At 41.6% G+C, this 19,501-nt stretch overlaps 1 protein-coding gene and 1 long non-coding RNA gene across 4 annotated transcripts in view; one reads left to right on the top strand and one right to left on the bottom strand.

The window, feature by feature from the left end:
* Window positions 1-13,096, top strand: part of STX11 (syntaxin 11) — a 35,729-nt gene extending 22,633 nt beyond the window's left edge. For all 3 annotated transcript variants that reach the window (XM_064597010.1, XM_064597009.1, XM_064597008.1), the window contains exon 2: window positions 10,910-13,096. In XM_064597010.1, the coding sequence (XP_064453080.1) occupies window positions 10,915-11,778 (864 nt within the window). In that variant the 5' untranslated portion in view covers window positions 10,910-10,914 and the 3' untranslated portion in view covers window positions 11,779-13,096. The remainder of the gene's footprint in view (window positions 1-10,909) is intronic.
* LOC123836698 (uncharacterized) overlaps window positions 1-19,501 on the bottom strand; it is a 39,111-nt gene that overhangs the window by 5,422 nt on the left and 14,188 nt on the right. The window lies entirely within an intron of this gene.

The following is a 19,501-nucleotide window of genomic DNA, read 5'->3' on the forward strand; positions in this document are numbered from 1 at the left end:
GGACTGAACGTTTATTCCCCACGATGTTTTTTTCCTCCAAAGATTTCTTCTATATTTCCCAGTCACAAGTTTGTTTCACATTCCGGGGCCAAAGCCAAATCAGATGTAGAATACTGCAACTGGTTTTGTTTGTAAATCCTCATACAGATAAGAGTGGAAAAACTTGTACAGATGATTCGAACCTTGACCCTGGAACTCTACTGTCTTTACTCTCTCCCTTACCAAGTTCATTCATTAGCCTTTCCTCTGTTACCACTTCCACACTCCTGACTGTAGAATTTCTATTCCCAAGTATCAGTGCTTGGTTATTTCAATAGTTGAGTCAATCCTAAATACAGCGGATCTTTGTTATAAGAGAATTATCTACGAACGTTAATTCTGTGGACTTTTGTCAAGTTGTGATGAGTTACTCCTGTCTGGTAGAGTAACAGAGGCTCTAATAATGAAAGCATTGCAGTATTGGGGAAACTCTGATGTGAGGAAATTATTATGAGAAAGAAGGTAATTGTTCTAATGGTGCCACGGTTTTCATGTGTTCTTTCATATCTGGGTTATTAGATGCTAATAATTTTTGCAGATATAAAACATCTATTGGGTAAGAGTATGGTCTGAATGCTTGGATCCTTCAAAATTCACATGTTGAAATCCTAACCCCCAACAGGTCTTTGGGAGGCATATTAAGTCATGAGGGTGGGGCCCTCATGAATGGGAGTAGTGCTCTTATAAAAGAGGCCCCAGAAGGCTTGCTTGTTCCTACTGCATTGTGAGGACACAGGGAGAAGACAGCCATTTATGAACCAGGAAGCAGGCCACCACCAGACACAGAACCCAACCATGCTGGCACCCTGATCTCAGACTTCTGGCCTCTGGAGCTATGAGAAATAAATTTGTTGTTTATTTATTTATTTTTAATTTTTAAAAATATTTTATTTACTTATTTGAGAGAGAGAGAATGAGAGACAGAGAGCATGAGAGGGAGGAGGGTCAGAAGGAGAAGCAGACTCCCTGTTGAGCAGGGAGCCTGATGTGGGACTTGATCCCGGGACTCCAGGATCATGACCTGAGCTGAAGGCAGACGCTTAACCAACTGAGCCAACCAGGCACCCAAATTTCTGTTGTTTATAAGCCACCCTGCTTGTGGTATGTTATAGCAACTCAAATGCACTCAGACAGGGAATAGTTCCCTAGAAGATTAAAGAGTTCTTCCTTTTTTTTTTTTTCTTTTCAAATTTTGACTTAAATTCTAGTTAGTTAGTATACAGTACAATATTGGTTTCAGGAGTAGAACTCAGCAATTCATTGCTTACATACAACACCCAGGGCTCATCATAACATGTGCCCTCCTTAACACCTCCCTCCATCAGCCCTCAGTTTGTTCTCTATCTTTAAGAGTCTCTTATGGTTTGTTTCCCTCTCTCTTTTTTATTCTTCTCCCCTCTCATATGTTCATCTGTTTTGTTTCTTAAATTCCACATGAGTGAAATCATATGGTATTTGTCTTTCTCTGACTTACTTTGCTTAGCACATAATATGCTCTAGCTCCATCCACATCGTTGCAAATGGCAAGATTTTATTCTTTTTGATGTCTGAGTAATATTCCATTATATATACATATAACACATATACCTGTGTATGGAATATATATTATATATATATGGAATATAATGGAATATTATGTGTATAAATATATATTTAATATATAAAAATATATCAAGGAAGATTAAAGGTTTCAAGGCCTTTATCAAGGAGTCTCTGGAAAAAGAAGCTAATGTAGCTTTGTGGTTTATAGATGGACTCTTAAGTCAGTTTTTCTGGATTCAGGCCTCAGCTCCACATTTACTTAGAGTGTGACTTTAGGCAAGTTGCTTAACTCATTAGGCCTCAAGTTTCCTCTCCTGTAAAACTGGGATGAAAATAGGGCCTCATAGAGACCGCACAGTCCTTAGCACTGTGTTGCACACTCCACAAATACTGATATAGCTGATAAATGTCAGCTATAGAGCGAATGTATGGACTTTGATTTACAGTGCATACCTGCAGAATGCATCTGAAAGCATATTGCTGTAAGTAAAATCCCTCCTGCCCACTGGCGATTTACTGGCCATGCATACTGGACTGCCTTCTCTTCAAACGTTGGCTGAGAAGTCTGATTGAGGGAACTGGAAAGTGAAAGTTTCAGGAAGCAGCAAATGAATAGAGTGATTAAAAAGTGGAGACTAGGGCGCCTGGGTGGCTCAGTCGTTAAGTGTCTGCCTTCGGCTCAGGTCATGATCTCAGGGTCCTGGGATCGAGCCCCACATCGGGCTCCCTGCTCTGCGGGAGGCCTGCTTCTCCCTCCCCCACTCCCCCTGCTTGTGTTCCCTCTCTCTCTGTGTCTCTCTCTATCAAATAAATAAATAAAATCTTAAAAAAAAAAAAGTGGAGACTATCTGCTCTTTTAGATTAGATTCCCCAGAAATGCTTTGGAAAAACTCCTGGCTTTGCTTTAATGAAGAGGGGAAGTAAGAAACATGTATTATTATTTCTTCTAGCCTCAGACTTTTATACTTAGAATCCATTTCTGATAATACTTCTCAGACTCTCACATTATGCTTTGAGTGAACCTCAAAAAGTTAAACAATTAAATGTGTTCTTGCCAGTGCACTTTGGATCCAACACAACTGTTTGTTTGTTTGTTTTTTTAATTAACCTTTAGAGCAGTAAGAAGATAAGTCTTTTTAGGGACTCTTTCTATTTTAGCCTATAATTTTCAGAAGTTCAAAGAAGGATTTTTACCTCTTAGATGTGTCATTTTTTTAAATAAAAAAATAGAGCAGAATGCCAGGTTTTACTCATTTGAGTAAAATTATTATTTGTGGACCTGAATCATCCTGTTTGGGAAAGTACACTTGTTGCCCGCTAAGTGCTGTGTTCCTGTGTTGTGTGCTGGAAGGTAACTGCTAACTTACCATGACATAGGACCCATGGGACTTCCTGGCCCCACCCATTGGGCAGGAAGGTCAAGAAGGGAGCACACAGGGCAACCACACGGGGCTGTGCAGACTGCCCAGTACAAGGGTGACTTGCCACGAAGATAAGAGAGACTGGAAATCCATCCCGTGCCCAGTTTGCCAGATGCTGTGCACTGGTGCAGGGCTGTATCACTCAGAGAAAGGGGCACCCTTCTAGCATCCACGAGGATGTCACAGGCTCCTACACAAGGGCTCATTAAAATGCCATATGGACCAGTGATGGACTTAGACATAAAGACACATTCTGATTTGTAATCATTTTTTGTTTGCAAGACTTAAAATATTGCTATAAAATCAGGACCTAGGAGATATAGATTATACGACCTGAAAATCAGAACATGGACCCTTCATAATTGAAGTAAGGGAGTCATTACTCAAAAGTCCTTATTTGGAACTATCTATCATGGGGCAGGATATTTTTAGTTTCATTAATAGCTGATAACTTTATACAAAGCCTATGCACACGTGTGTGTGTGTATCTCTCAATGTGTTTTTTTTAGTTCCCATTGAAACAAGAATCTGGAACTTTCTGAACTCAAGAGTAATAAAGTCTCTAAAAACATTTCTTTGTCATAAATACAGAAAGGAAAGTCCTTCCATGCTTTTGGATTTGTTCCCTTCCGTTAATCTACAAGTTGAGTTTCGTAATAAACCTCACATGATTGGCACATTGCCTTCCATTGAACTGTGTATCCTCAAGTCTGAAGTTTCTCACTACTTGTAAAAATACTTTAACATATTGCTGTGAAACAAGAGAAGGTTTTGTTTTCTGGGAATAGGCAAAATTTGCTTAATGTATGCATTGCTTAATGTATAATAATATATAGATTATATAAAGATCTCCTTTTAAGTTAATTCCCTCTTTAAAGACCAATTGCATTCTGAGGTGCTGGGGTTAGGGTTTCAATATATGAATTTGGGTGGGTGATATAATTTAGCCCATAACAATGTATGAACAGTTTTGTTCTTGTTCCCCTTAAAGTAAGTAGGCAAAACGTTTCTGTTGTATGATCAGAGATATGACCTTGTGTTCTGTTTACAACTGGTTCCCTTAGAAGCAAGTAGGAACTTTCATAGTTGTTCTTTGTAGCATCCAGTATATGGGTTATTTGTGTATTATAACCCCCACTCATTGACCTTCTGAGGTATGTCCAAACCTGCCTTCTGAATCTTTCTTTTTCTGTCTTTCTGAATCTTTCCCCATCAAGTTTGTTTAACACCCAGCCATGAGGACTATTATAAGTGGTCCAGAACTGCATTATGCTTATGAATCAGAAGCTGTTATGATCATTATCTACGGAATGGGTCACAAGTTTTAAGTGTGCACTGGAATCACCTAAAGGTCCTCTTAGAAGTACTGAGTCAAGCATCTGTAGTGTTTGCAGCTCTCCAGAGGATTCTCTTGCCTCCTAAAGTCTGAGAACCACTGAGCTACCGTCACTTCTCTGTTCCTATATTTTTTTTGTACATAAAATGTAATTGCCCAATGAAAGAAGGATTACACAATTTCCCCTTCCTTCCCTGTGGGACCTTGTTCTCAGGACACATGATATGCATGCCTGAAAAGGAAATTAAAAGACAGAAGCAGATTTCTGGTAGTTGGTCATAAAATTTCGGTTGAATTCTTCATCTCCACATGACTCAAAGCAGGATTTATTTTAGCAACTTTATAAATACAATTTACCAAAATGTATTACATTATTCTTTATCACAGTGAGACAGGATGGTCAATAGAATTGTTTAATTTTTCTTTCTCATTTATCATAGTTTCCTTTTTAAGATCTCACAGTACAGAATCAAGCTACTGGATGTGTAGGTTAATTTGATGTTCTTTCAGTGCCTGCATCTATATTTTGGTATAACTACAGCAAGGAATACATTTAACCTTTTGGGCCACATTCTTAGAAATAGCAGCTTCATGGTTGACTTTTTTTCTCTATTTTTTATTTATTTATTATTTTTATTTTATTTTATTTTTTTTTAAAGATTTTATTTATTTGACAGAGAGAGAGATAGCGAGAGAGGGAACACAAGCAGGGGCAGTGGGAGAGGGAGAAGCAGGCTTCCCGCCGAGCAGGGAGCCCGATGTGGGGCTAGATCCCAGGACCCTGGGATCATGACCTGAGCCGAAGGCAGATGCTTAACGACTGAGCCACCCAGGCGCCCCTTTTCTCTATTTTTTAAATATTTATTTTATTTTTAAATTTTTCCCCCAACTTTTTTTTTTTTAAGATTTTATTTATTTATTTCAGAGAGAGAATGAGAGAGAGCACATGAGAGGGGGGAGGGGCAGAGGGAGAAGCAGACTCCCTGCCAAGCAGGGAGCCCGATGCGGGACTCGATCCCGGGACTCCAGGATCATGACCTGAGCCGAAGGCAGTCGCTTAACCAACTGAGCCACCCAGGAGCCCTCCCCCAACTTTTTATTTAAATTCCAGTCAGTTAACATACAGTGTAATATGAGTTTCAGATGTAGAATTTAGTGATTCATCACTTACATACAACACCCACTGCTCATCACAAGTGTCCTCCTTAATATCCATCACCCATTTAACCCACCCCACAGCCCACCTCCCCTCCAGCAACTCTCACTTTGTCCTCTATAGTTAAGAGTCTGTTTCCTGGGAGCACCTGGGTGGCTCAGTTGGTTGAGTGTCTGACTCTTGATTCTGGCTCAGGTCATGATCTCAGGGTCCTGGGATTGAGCCCTGCATGGAGTCCTGCATCGGGCTTCCTGCTCAGTGGGCAGTCTGCTTCCCCTTTTCCCTTTCCCTCTGCCCCTCTCTCCTGCCTGCAATGCTCTCTCTCTCAAATAAATAAAATCTTTAAAAATAGTTCTTTATGTATTTTGGATACTAACCCTTTATCAGATATGTCATTTGCAAATATCTTCTCCCATTCCATAGGTTGCCTTTTAGTTTTGTTAATTGTTTCCTTCTCTGTGCAGAACCATTTTTATTTTGATCAAGTACCAATAGTTTATTTTTGCTTTTGTTTCTCTTGCCTCAGGAGACATATCAAGGTAGAAGTTGCTATGCCTGATGTTAGGGAGAGTTACTGCCTGTGTTCTCCTCTAGGATTTTGATGGTTTCCTCTCTTTGGTTGACTTTCTGTTGTAGTTTTCTTAATGCTTGCTCCCTGGCAACCAGAAGACCTCTGGATCAGTGGGACCGACTCAATCTGGGGTGGGTTGGGCCAGGCAAGGTTGGTAGGAAGGCAAGGTAAAGGCCACCATCTCCTCTACACCTCCACAGAGAATCTTTAATTCCCCACACTGTTCCTTTCACTCTCCTTACCTGATTATGGACTTGAGCCTTCAAATGATCTTAGGCCTTCACTTGATTTAGGATCCATGCCTTTATAGTTTTCAGGTCTTGAGAAGGAATGACTATCTCTGAACATCTTCTTCCAAGGCCATTATCTGTATGATTGAAGTGTGTTTTTCTGCTCATAATATGAATGAGATGATTCCCCCAAATAGCTTTTTTGTGGCTTTAGGAGAACAATACAGAGCATGGGACCTGTCTAAGACTAGTGGAAGACCAGCAAACAGATTCCTAATGTTGTGGTGTGTGGTGTTTTACCTTAACCACCCATTCATTACCTTCCATTGTAGTGCCTCCTAAGTCTTGGCCAAGAAGCAAGGATGGTACCTATTCTTACCTGGTTCATCAAAATATATCCCTTCTCTGTACCATCTACCTGTTGCATCGTAGAATACATTGGATACTAACTTAAGCAGATAGATACAGCTCAACTCCAAACCAGCTAACTCTAATGTACTTTGTCCAGGTCACATAAGGTGTTAACTGATTGCAATGCATATGTCTTAAAGAAGGACCTTAAGAAATTAGTCCTCTAAGCAAACAATATTTACAGTTTTGTGGGATTTTATTTAATTGTAAAATCTACATGGGCATCATAAAAATTTTGGAAAATACAGAAAAGCACAAGGAAGTAATTAAAATAATTTATAATTCCACAATTCAAAGAAACCAACTATTGACATTCTGATGCATATTGTTCAAGTCCTTGTTTCAGGATGTATGTGTAGGAGTGCTACACATCCTCTTCTCTTTACCTAGTTTGTCTGCCTAAGATGGTTTTTTATGCTTTACTACCATTAGATAGTCTTCTAAACTGCAATGATTTAGCAGCCAATACCTCATTTTTGCACATTTAAAGTATTTCTGAATTTCTGTAAAGATAGCATGACGTTGGAAATATTGACAGCAATGGGCTTCACACACTCTTGCACAAATTTTTAGAATAAATGTACATGGGGCAAAACAAATACACATTTTAGAAGCTTTTGATGCATATTGCTAACCTCCCTGCCAAAGATTCTATCAATTTGCTCTCCTACCAGCATTTTTTCAGAGTTCCCAGAATCCTCACCAATTTTTAAACATTATTATTATTATTATTATTATTATTATTATTATTATTATTATTATTTTAAATCTTGGCAACTTGGTGGGGGAAGAAAATCACAGTGCTTAAATCTGCATTTCCTTGTTTAATAGTGAAGTCCTTCGTGACTCACTTTTATTTATTTGCTGAAGAAGTTAATGTAGTGGTTAAGCAGGGCTACTCTATAGAGGGCCCAAGTGTTCACTCCCTGGCAACCATGGGTGAGTTCCTTAATCTCCCTATGCTCAGGTACCAGCTCTGATAATGACAATACTTACTTCGTGGAATCTGTGAAGATTAAAGAGGGTATCACATGACAAGTGCCTAGAAAGCACTTGGTATTACAGTAAGCACCTGATACACATCAGCTACTCCTATGTTCACTAGCATTTAGATTTCTTCATATATGAGTTGCCTTTTCATTGTCATTTCATTGTCACCAGATAGCAAAATGGCATTTTAAGCAGGTATTAAAAATCATCACCTTGGAATAAAACTTCTGCTTAATTTATGTAAATAGTGATCATAGCAGATGAGAGGCCACGGTTAATATTTCACCATTTCCCATTTATCACTAAATCCAACTTGTCAGCATTCTTTGGTGAAATAAAATTAATTACTTCAACTTGAGAGAAGCTTTTAATTTGAGATCAAGATCCCTCATCGATTGAGTGTCCATTAAGTGCTACTACATTGTCCTTCTTTGCTGCAAATTATACAGTCGGAAGAGAATCTCTGCAGCCACAAAATCTTGGGCACAAGGGAACATGTTCATTATTTTGACATTTATACAAGCTACTAAAAATGAACGTTTTTCACTTCCCTGGGAAAAATGTGGACACAGAGAACATTATTTTACCTTGCTATGTAGCAACGAATTAGAACCACCCTTATGAAAACATGGAGATTCTACTTGAGCTGCCAACTTGTTTCAAAAGGTCATGAGAAGTACAAATATTGCAGATAACACTTGGATGTGTACACAGATGAACAATTCCAATATAAAAGTAGCATCCATGTTCATCTGTATGTATGTCTGTTCCAGATCCAGTTTATACTCCTCCCTGATTCGCTCAGTCTCAACTACCCTCTAGTTTTGGCTGTCCGATCAGGGAAGAACCAAGAACCCAGCTGTTTGTTCTGTCGCCTCATCCCCTAACACTGCCATCTGTCTCAGCCTCCCCCGAGGACCAGACCTTGGCAAGGCCTCTGTAATGTGTGCTGTGATGGTAGCCACATCAGCTCCAGTGTGTGGGGGTGACCCGATGCACCCACAGAGGCTTAGGTGCCCTCATGCCTGGTTTCACAGCAGCACCCGGTCATGGGCATAGGACTTGGTTTCCCCAGCGGCTGCCCTGAGGATGTGGATAAGTAGAGGGGTTTTAATGGCCATTGGCTGAATATTGACCAAGAAGAGACAGGAGACAGGAAGGAAGCAATAAACAAATGACTCCCTCTTTCTCCTTTTCATGGACTGTTCCAGGTGCCACGACTCCATGTAGTGTTTCTGGAAACTTCTAGTTGACTAAGCAACTGGCTGTGTTGTTTTGTGAGGCTGTAGCCAGCTGGGTATTTGTCTCTGTTCTTTCCCACCTCACTTCCCTTCTCCCCCTCACCCTGGGGGCCCTGGGATTGTATCACAGCAATATGTTGGCACATAACATTTGTTTCAGACTGCTTTCTTGGGAACCTGGGGTAAGGCAGCATCTGAGAGCTTTCATATACATTTAAATGAATATTTTATGTTTAAGCACTGTGTTTAGCATTCAGATATGAATAAAATACCAGGATGTGCATAACAACAACAACAAAAGTACAAATATTGCTACTATGTGATGGCTAAATGGGTTAAATGAGAGCGTGCTTTATTACTGCTACTAGGGTTATGTATGATTGAAATTTTCCATATAAAAATTTTTTCAAATAGTTTTGTTAAAGATACTACTAGGGACCTTGGGAAAAACTGAACATCTTTTGTTTCTGACATTTCATCTGGTTATGCTATGTGATTGCTGCCTAGAAGGGTATCTTCTCTCTGCCCACCTCTCCTACTTACTAAAATCACATTAAACACTTTCTTATCTCTTTCACTTTTAATATCTTCCATCAAAATATATTTTCAGATGTCACCCCCACCAAACAGGCACTCAAACTGAAGTCTGTATCGGTGATAATGAACAGAGGAGCAAGGAAATGTCAACGTCCAAATTTTATACTTCCTCATTAGATTTTTGTCTTTATTTTGTTGTCTTACTTCAAGCATGTTTTACTTTTATAACATTTTTAAGAGAAAACATTTTAAACCATGATTTATATGGTAACTGTTTTAAGAACTGATAGGTTGCTTGGGACCAGGCATGCTCAGCATTTGCTGAAATAGACAAAAAACAGCACTTAGAGCTGGCCCTACAGCCTTGGAGTACATTGATTGTCCTTATTTAAAAATCTTTATCCTTCCAAATATTTTCTTCTTCTTTTTCCTTTTTCTGTGCCTGTTTTGATTTGCAATTTTTGGAAAACATAAAGCAAGAAAAAGTGATTGGTTCCTAATGCAATCTGAAATTTTATTTTTTTAAATTTTATTTTATTTTGTTATGTTAGTCACCATACAATACATCATTAGTTTTTGATGTAGTGATCCACGATTCATTGTTTTCCTATAACACCCAGTGCTCCATGCAATACGTGCTCTCTTTAATACCCATCACCAGGCTAACCCATCCCCCCACCTCCCTCCCCTCTAAAACCCTCAGTTTGTTTCCCAGAGTCCATAGTCTCTCATGGTTCATCTCTCCCTCTGATTCCCCCCCTTCATTTTTCCCTTCCTTCTCCTAATGTCCTCCATGCTATTCCTTATGTTCCACAAATAAGTGAAACCATATGATAATTGACTTTCTCTGCTTGACTTATTTCACTTAGCATAATGTCCTCCAGTCCCATCCATGTTGATGTAAAAGTTGGGTATTCATCCTTTCTGATGGCTGAGTAGTATTCCATCGTATATGTGGACCACATCTTCTTTATCCATTCATCTGTTGAAGGGCATCTCGGCTCTTTCCACAGTTTGGTTATTGTGGACATTGCTGCTATGAACACTGGGGTACATATGGCCCTTCTTTTCACTACATCTGTGTCTTTGGGGTGAATACCCAAGAGTGCAATTGCTGGGACATAGGGTAGCTCTATTTTTAATTTTTTGAGGCATTCTGAAATTTTAAATTGCTGATTACTCGAGTTCCGAGCTGCAGAGGCCTTATGGGCTATGAAGTATGGCTGTGTTCACGCCTCTCGGTCATGATAGTCCTTTCCTTGTGATTGTGAGCCAAATGTCCTAGAATATTCAGCTCCTTTAGTGTATTTGTTGCCTACACCCGGGAATAAAGAACTGGGAGCGCTGTGCAGAAGTTTCTTTATTTGGGGCGTCAGTGTTCCCAGTGCAAGTATTTGACTCGCTGCAGGAGTTTAACTCCAGTCTGTACTTGCAGGCAAGATGAAGGACCGGCTAGCCGAACTTGTGGAGTTAACCAAGAACTATGACCAGCAGTTCCCAGACGGGGACGATGACTTGGACTCGCCCCACGAGGACATCGTGTTCGAGACGGATCACATCCTGGAGTCCTTGTACCGAGACATCCAGGACCTTCAGAATGAAAACCAGCAGCTGATGACCGACGTGAAGCGGCTGGGAAAGCAGAACGCCCGCTTCCTCACGTCCATGCGGCGCCTCAGCAGCATCAAGCGCGACACCAACTCGATTGCCAAGGACATCAAGGCCCGGGGCGAGAACATCCACCGCAAGCTGCGCGCCATGGAGGCGCTGAGCGAGGAGGCGGAGGCCCGGCACGGCCCCAACTCGGCGGTGGCGCGCATCTGGCGCGCGCACTACAGCGCGCTCACCCGCACCTTCCAGAGCGCCATGCACCAGTACAACCAGGCCGAGATGAAGCAGCGCCACAACTGCAAGATCCGCATCCAGCGCCAGCTGGAGATCATGGGCAAGGACGTGTCGGGCGAGCAGATCGAGGACATGTTCGAGCAGGGCAAGTGGGACGTGTTCTCTGGGAACTTGCTAGCCGACGTGAAGGGCGCGCGGGCGGCCCTCAACGAGATCGAGAGCCGCCACCGCGAGCTGCTGCGGCTGGAGAGCCGCATCCGCGACGTGCACGAGCTCTTCCTGCAGATGGCGGTGCTGGTGGAGGAGCAGGCCGACACCTTGAACGTCATCGAGCTCAACGTGGAGAAGACCCTCGACTACACCGGCCAGGCCAAGGCGCAGGTGCGCAAGGCGGTGCAGTACGAGAAGAAGAACCCCTGCCGGACCCTCTGCTGCTGCTGCTGCCCCTGCCTCAACTAGCAGGTGGGCCCCGGCCGCGAGACACCCCGGGGAAGATCTGGGGGGCCGCGGCGCAGGGCTGAGTTGCCCCAAGTCCTAGGGGCTTCTTAGAGAAAGAAGAGTTTTCAGGCGCGAGAATTCCCACCCCGCTGTGTTTGGGAAGGGGGCTCATGCCACCCCGTGCTTCTCCGGGGAGGACAGGTCGCCAGGGCGGTTGTGGGAGGGCATTATATGGCACGCGGCACCCTTTCCCTCTTAACGGAAGCCCAACAAAGAACTTGACGTTGTAGCTGACTGTGCCGTAAATGTCCAGCGCATGCTTCCTAAGGACTCTCTAGACGGAAGTCGGTTCTGCACTGGCTGATAGTATGAACTCATTATCAAAACTTAAATTCCTGGGCGCCTGGGTGGCTCAGTCGTTAAGCGTCTGCCTTCGGCTCAGGTCATGATCCCAGGGTCCTGGGATCGAGCCCCACATCGGGCTCCCTGCTCGGCAGGAAGCCTGCTTTTCCCTCTCCCACTCCCCCTGCTTGTGTTCCCTCTCTCGCTGTGTCTCTCTCTGTCAAATAAATAAATAAAATCTTTAAAAACAAACAAACAAAACTTAAATTCCTTTACCTTTTCCTGAAAGTGCCTTGGTTCTGTTCAATTTCACATGACATGGATCTTGAGAAAAACTGTACATCTTTCATTTCTGAGTCTTCATCTGCCTTATCCTGTGTGATTCCTGCCCAGGTGTACACCTTCTTTCTGCCCACCTCCCCTACTTATTAAAATCACGCTCAACACTCATTATTTCCTCATCTCTTTCGCTTTTAACATCTGCCATCAGAATATCTGTTGGACTTTTTCCAAAGATTTTTAAGCACTGAGTTTTGAACACGTACTCAAATTGAAGTATGTTATCAGTCATATTTTATATATTTTTCATAAATAATTTAAAATTTATCTTTTTACTTGATAATACAAATGCACACAAATCCGTAAATATAAAGTACTAATATTAACACATGTACATAATGACCAGTTGGTTTAACTTGACTTTTGTAAATATGGTCTATAAATATCAAGAGCAACACTTTTACTGGTCATTGGTGTTGGTTTGCTTGTTTTGAGTTTATCTCACTCCCATGCCCATAGTCACAATTCTATTTTGAACCATTCTGTGTTGGTCGTGGTGGTAGAGACAGATGTCAAAGGCGAAAATGCATACAGAACTGGAGATAATAAAATAACATTCTTGGAAATACTACTTTTGTTTTACTGTGGACCATTCCTGTCATGTACTGAAATGGAGTAATTTAAAATAAAATTTAGCTTAATAAACATTACACTATAACATCCCCTTTGTGTATTTTTATCTTGGCCATTTAAATCTTAGTTTGCTTTTTCAATTATTATTCTTAAAAATTATTCTACTAGCTGCATGAGGCTGCAACATCTGGATGGAACTCTGACTAGAAGGGGAAAAGATGAAAAAGAATTCCCTTGTGGGTGTCCTGCTTTCTCTCCCAAGTTACTTATAATAGTTTAGCAAATCATCATGCTTTAGAGATTTGGTTTTGTTTGCAAACTTTGTAATGCCCTCACCCACGTTTACCATACTTCCTGTCTTTCTTCTGAGTCAACTCTTAACTTTTTTTACTCGTTATTTACTAAATGAGCAAGTTTACTCAGCAGTCAAAATTCTCGGGTGTTTCAGACAGATTTTAGAAAGGAGTAGAAAGAAGACCATGTGAACTCTTTGGAACTCACTGACAAACCTCCTTATGCCCATGAAAATCTAGCCCTGCACCTAATTTTAATTTCATGGTTAAATATGAGAATTGTGGAAACCAAGTTCCACTGGGCTCCTCTCAGATTTCTCCCGATTTCTTTCTCAGTTAACCTTACGGATATGTTTCACTTTTAACCAAATTCCCTTTCCATAAAAACAAAACAAAGCAAAAACAAAAACAGAAAAACAAAAAACGTCTTCACACAGCTCCATTGCTATGTCTTCCATTGTAGAGAAGCGATATTGTGAATATAGACCACCAGCTGGTTTCCCTGAGAGAGAATGGTTCATGAATTCGACTTCTTTAAACCCATAAATATTTTCTTTGCCTAGAACCAGTCATAAAAGTAAATGAGTTTGCAGGCTCTGTGTATTCTTTAATTACCCACATTTCACATTAGAGACTTAGGTAAAAACTGCACTTTCATTTACTAAGTGATTAGTGAACTGTTACCCATGACAAGGTAAGAATTTTTCTTCCTGCTTTTTAGTAACTTTCTGAGTGTTCGCATAGTAGTTAAGAGCACTGATTCATGACCTCACTCTCTTGGTTTAAATCCTAACTCTGCCACATACTAAATGTATGACTTGGGCACATTACTTAACCTGTTTGTGCCTCAGTTTCCTCATCTGTAAAATGGACATAATAAGGCCTACTTCATCGAGTTGTAAGAAGTAAAGGCTATCAGCAATGTCCACAATAGCCAAACTGTGGAAAGAGCCAAGATGTCCATCGACAGATGAATGGATATAGAAGATGTGGTATATATATACAATGGAATATTATGCAGTCATCAAAAGGAATGAGATCTTGCCATTTGCAATGACGTGGATGGAACTGGAGGGTATTATGCTGAGCGAAATAAGTCAAACAGAGAAAGACATGTATCATATGACCTCACTGATACGAGGAATTCTTAATCTCAGGAAACAAACTGAGGGTTGCTGGAGTGGGGGGTGGGGTGGGAGGGATGGGTGGCTGGGTGATAGACACTGGGGAGGGTATGTGCTCTGGTAAGCGCTGTGAATTTTGCAAGACTGTTGAATCACAGATCTGTACCTCTGAAACCAATAATGCAATATATGTTAAGAGAAAAAAAAGAGAGAAGAAGATAGCAGGAGGGGAAGAATGAAGGGGGGGAAATCGGAGGGGGAGACAAACCATGAGAGATGATGGATCTGAAAAACAAACTGAGGGTTCCAGACGGGAGGTGGGTGGGGGGATGGGTGAGCCTGGTGATGGGTATTAAAGAGGGCACGTTCTGCATGGAGCACTGGGTGTTCTATGCAAACAATGAATCATGGAACACTACATCTAAAACTAATGATGTAATGTATGGTGATTAACATAACAATTTAAAAAAATTTTAAAAAAAGAAGTAAAGGCTATCTATGTTCATTATTGTTATAGCTTTCTGGTAGACTGAGAGAGCTGTTACTAATTTAGTAAATTAATAGTTATTAACTTCTGAGGAAAAAGAAATGTTTATTTTTCTGTTGATAGTCCTTAATAAAATGGAATAAAGAAACCAAGACCCATCTTCTTTGAATATTAGGGCTTTTTTTCCCTACCACACACACACACACAAAACCATTTTCAAAATGGCATTTCTATTCCTTCTTATATCCAAACATGTTCTGGAAATGTATTAGATATTCCGCTCAAAATGAACAGTTAAGCAGGAAGCAGGTATTCTGTTCAATTTGGCAAGTATATTCCCCTGATCTTCCCAAACTGTGAGTCAGAAAATCCCAGAAAGTGTTACGTTGTGGAGGCCAGGTTACAACAGACTAAAGAGAACAGTTGGCTTTTCCCACACCCTGCCCTGTTCCCCTGAAGCCCTTCCTGGCTCCGAGTGCTGTGCCAAACAGTGTGTGAGATGCTGGTGTTTTCCTCTGGAACGGCTACTCCGGTGCCCCCAAGAGGTGTGATAGAGGTTGGTTTTACCCAATCCCACAATGCTCTCTTGGCAAACTCTGAAAGTTGACCTTGGGCGAGAAGAGGAAAACTTTGTGGCAAAGCTACTAATTTCATACACTAACATCATTTAATGTACAAAATGAAAGACCCAATCACAAAGAACAATAGATCCTTCAGGGGCAGAAGGTGGAAATCTATTTCTAAACTATTTTCATATATGCAGTGACTCCTTCTAACTAGCCAAATGCCAAACCTTACAGTCACGGCCACAGATTATAGGCGGTGACTCCAGAAAGATCAGATATAAGAGAGATGCTCACCGACAATGCATCAGTATCCAGGATAACATGAGTTCGAATTTTTTAAAAGCAGATCAATAATTCAAAAGGATTTGAACTGTGACATCACGGGAGTGAGTTTATGGCCTTTCAGGATAATGACTTTGAAAGAAAACAGCGTTTCTTCTTGTGCTTCCTATTGATTTAAAAATAGTCCCAATGCTTTATAGTTGAATGTCATATGCACGTATTTTTCAGGCTCTACAATGTAAAATTCCTATCTTGACAGGAACCTGCGGAAGATTGTGTACAGCTTAAAATAATAAAATAAGGTAATTGTAATCTTGGATTTTATGTATAAATCCCACCATTCTATCTTCCATCATCAAATTTCCACTCCTCTCTTCGAAATATGCACGGTACCTCTAATGCAGCATGCAGTTCACTCATTTGTAATCTGGACAATAGCTTGAAACATCCATTGCCATTGAAGTAACAGTTAACTTGCTTTTGATGGCAAGAATTGAAAATCCTTGCAATTAATAAAATGGGGCTATTAGAAACAGAAAATGAATAGGATCTAGAATGCAATCTCACCATCATTTAAATATTGGGCATCTTTATTACCATGTGCTAAAAGGAAAGATGAGATGGCCTTATACACCGGAAACTTCTGTTGTGAAGATTATGTATCTATTGGTAAGAAAGAAGGCTTTCTGACCTGATGATCTAGGTGAGACTACATAGGATGCTTTTAAACCAGTGATATCCTAAAAACTGAGGAGTGAGAAACAACTCCCCAGCACTATCATTTTCTAATTCTTTTTTTTTTTTTTTTAAGTAGGCTCCACGCTGGGTGTGGATGCAGGGCTTGAACTCATGACCATGAGATCAAGACCTGAGCCCAGATCAAAAGTCAGACACTTAACCGACTGAGCCACCCAGGTGCCCCTCTAATTCTTGATATTTATTTTGAAAGTATTTTTATACCCCTTTTTAATTATAAGCATCTTTAAGCTACTCTTGAACCTCTTCCATTTTTTCCTGATCTGTATCTCTACATTTGCAAGGTCTTATAGGCAACTTTTTAGACATATCCTTCTCTCTGTATCCAGGTATCCCATAATATTCTGTAGTGGATACAAATAACAGAGCATGAAAATTATATGTATATATATATATATATATATATATATATATATATATATATATATATATATATATAATCTCCTTATCTCTCTGTTTTCAGGTGGGCCCAGCTATGTGCATGTGCTTAGGTTTGCTGTCCCAAACAGAAAGCACTCTGAGCCATTTAACAGGAACATACATGTAATGCATGTGTTTCTAAATTTCTGTGTCAGGATCTTTGCACTGCCCCATCAGTGTGCTCTCCAGTTATGTGCCCCCTTTCCCTGATACCTCCTGCGGATCCTGTATTCACACTTGGGGATTGCTCTGAGCCACCATAAATCTATTATGGAACAAGGTAGGGAAAGAAGAAGGAATGAGGAAATACCCACGTCTATCAAAGCTCACTGGCTGAGGCTGAGTAGTACTTGTTTTCTAAGTGTTCTTGGAGACAGATGGTGCCTCATAGCTGTTCTACACTCATCCCTCCTGTTTCCTTGTTTTGTTCACTGTGGATTTGACACCTTGCCTAACTCTTCACTATTCATGTATTCCTGATGGTCTAGTTTCTGTTCAACTGCTTGCCCTGGACTCTGCAACCTGACTGCTATCCGTCTGCAAGTCTTCCTGGCTGTTTTTTGTCCCCCTGACCTTTCTTACGTACACTGCTGGTGCTACCCTGAACGTGACCCCACTTCGCTCAAAAGTCATCCCATCCCACAACAGATAGACGTAATAATACCCATTGGTAGAACACCTTTCAGTTTACAGGGTGCTTTGATCTCAGTATTTTTCATGATAATCTTGTGAAGTAATATTACCGTGTCATTTTTCAAAGAGGTGGGAACTGAGAATGCAGTCCTCTAATACTTGACAAAATTGTGTATTTGCGAGTGTCTATTTCTTACACTCATATTACTAAGCTGCTCTCTGCATGTTCACATCGACGTCAATCTCAAGCATAAACTGCATGACGAGAATATGCATTTTCCTTGACTGATCTCTGTAACGTTAGTAAAACCTGCTCTTCCCTTGGCCTTCTGGCTCTGCATTTCTTTCTCCTACCTTTGGCTCCCACTTCTTAGTCTCCTTTACAGGTGTCCCTCCCTCTTCCCAGCCTTCACTGCAGAGCCTGCATCCATGGCCAACTTCCCTGAGCTATTTCTTTCACTCTGAGGGTTTCAAATACCACCTTTCTAAACACTAGTCGTTTCCAGATCTGTACCTCCAGCCCAGAGTTTCCAGCTGCGACCTGAGTCTGTACGTCCAACCACCTAGCAAACATTTGCAATTAGATGTCCCACCGGAGTTTCTTCTTCTTCTTCTTCTTCTTTTTTTTTTTTTTTTAAAGATTTTATTTATTTATTTGACAGAGAGAGACACAATGAAAGAGGGAACACAAGCAGAGGCAGTGGGAGAGGGAGAAGCAGGCTTCCCGCCAAGCAGGGAGCCCGATGTGGGGCTCGATCCCAGGACCCCGGGATCATGACCTGAGCCCAAGACAGTGGTCCAACGACTAAGCCACCCAGGCCCCCCACCGGAGCTTCTAATGCTAATGCTGCGTACAGACCCTGCCATCTCCCCCCCACACACACACCTCCTCCTGTTCTTCCTATCCTGCAGGCGTCATCAATCACTTTCTACCCCACTGAGCAAACCAGCGCCCTTGCCGCAGCCTTGTCTCTTCCCCACTTTGCCTCCCCGGGAATTCACGCACTTCTCTTCACACACAGCCCTTTGCCCAGGTCAGACAGGCGTCCCCTCCTGCCTCGGTCACTTCAGCAGCTTCTAGCTGGTCTCTGGCTTCTCGTCTTGCCTTTTTAATTCAATCTCTATACTACAGCCATAGTACTTTTTCTTTGTTTTCTTTTTTTTCCTTTCCTTTTTTTTTTTTTTTGGTTATTACTCTACTATGTTGGAATTTTTTAAATTGTGGTAAAGTGTATATATAACCTAAAATTTACCATTTTAGCCGTTTTAAAGTATATGGTTCAGCGGTGCAAAGTAAGTTTATGTTCTTGTGCCCTTAATCTCCAGAACCTTCTCATCTTGCAAAACCGAAATTCTGTACCCGTTAAACAACACCTCCCCATTTCGCCTCCCCTCAGCCCCTGGCAACGATGGGTCTACTTTCTGTCTCTGAGTTGTGACTACTCTATGCACCTCATGTAAGTGGAATCCTACAGTATTTGTCTTTCTGTGACTGGATGATTTCACTTAGCCTAATGTCCTCAAGGTTCATCCATGTTCTCGCCTGCGTCAGAATTTCTTTCCTTTTTATGGCTGAATAAGACTCCAGCGTGTATGTCGACCACCTTGGGTTTCTTCGTTCATCGGTTCATGTCCTCAGTCTGCTTAGAGCTCTGATGGTGGCCCCTTGCTGTTGGGATAAGGATGCAGGCCCCACCTGCGTCTGCAGCCTCCGCCGCCCCTGTTCGTGACCGCACCCCCTCCCCCAGCTCTGGCGGGTCCTGTGCGCTCTTCTCTGCCTGGGTCTCGGCCCAGCCTTTCTCCCCGGCGTTAGTCCCGCGGCTCCGAGAAGCCGACTGCAGCAGGGGGTTCAACATGCCAAACTTCCATTCGGGGCAACGTGTTAGAGAGACGCCGGGAGGACATCACAGCTGCCTTAGTGTCCCTGCC

This window comes from Mirounga angustirostris, unplaced genomic scaffold (assembly GCF_029215605.1).
Source record: "Mirounga angustirostris isolate CCGP_5_RB_7025 unplaced genomic scaffold, mMirAng1.0.hap1 SCAF_8, whole genome shotgun sequence".
In the NCBI taxonomy this organism is placed as follows: Eukaryota; Metazoa; Chordata; class Mammalia; order Carnivora; family Phocidae; genus Mirounga; species Mirounga angustirostris.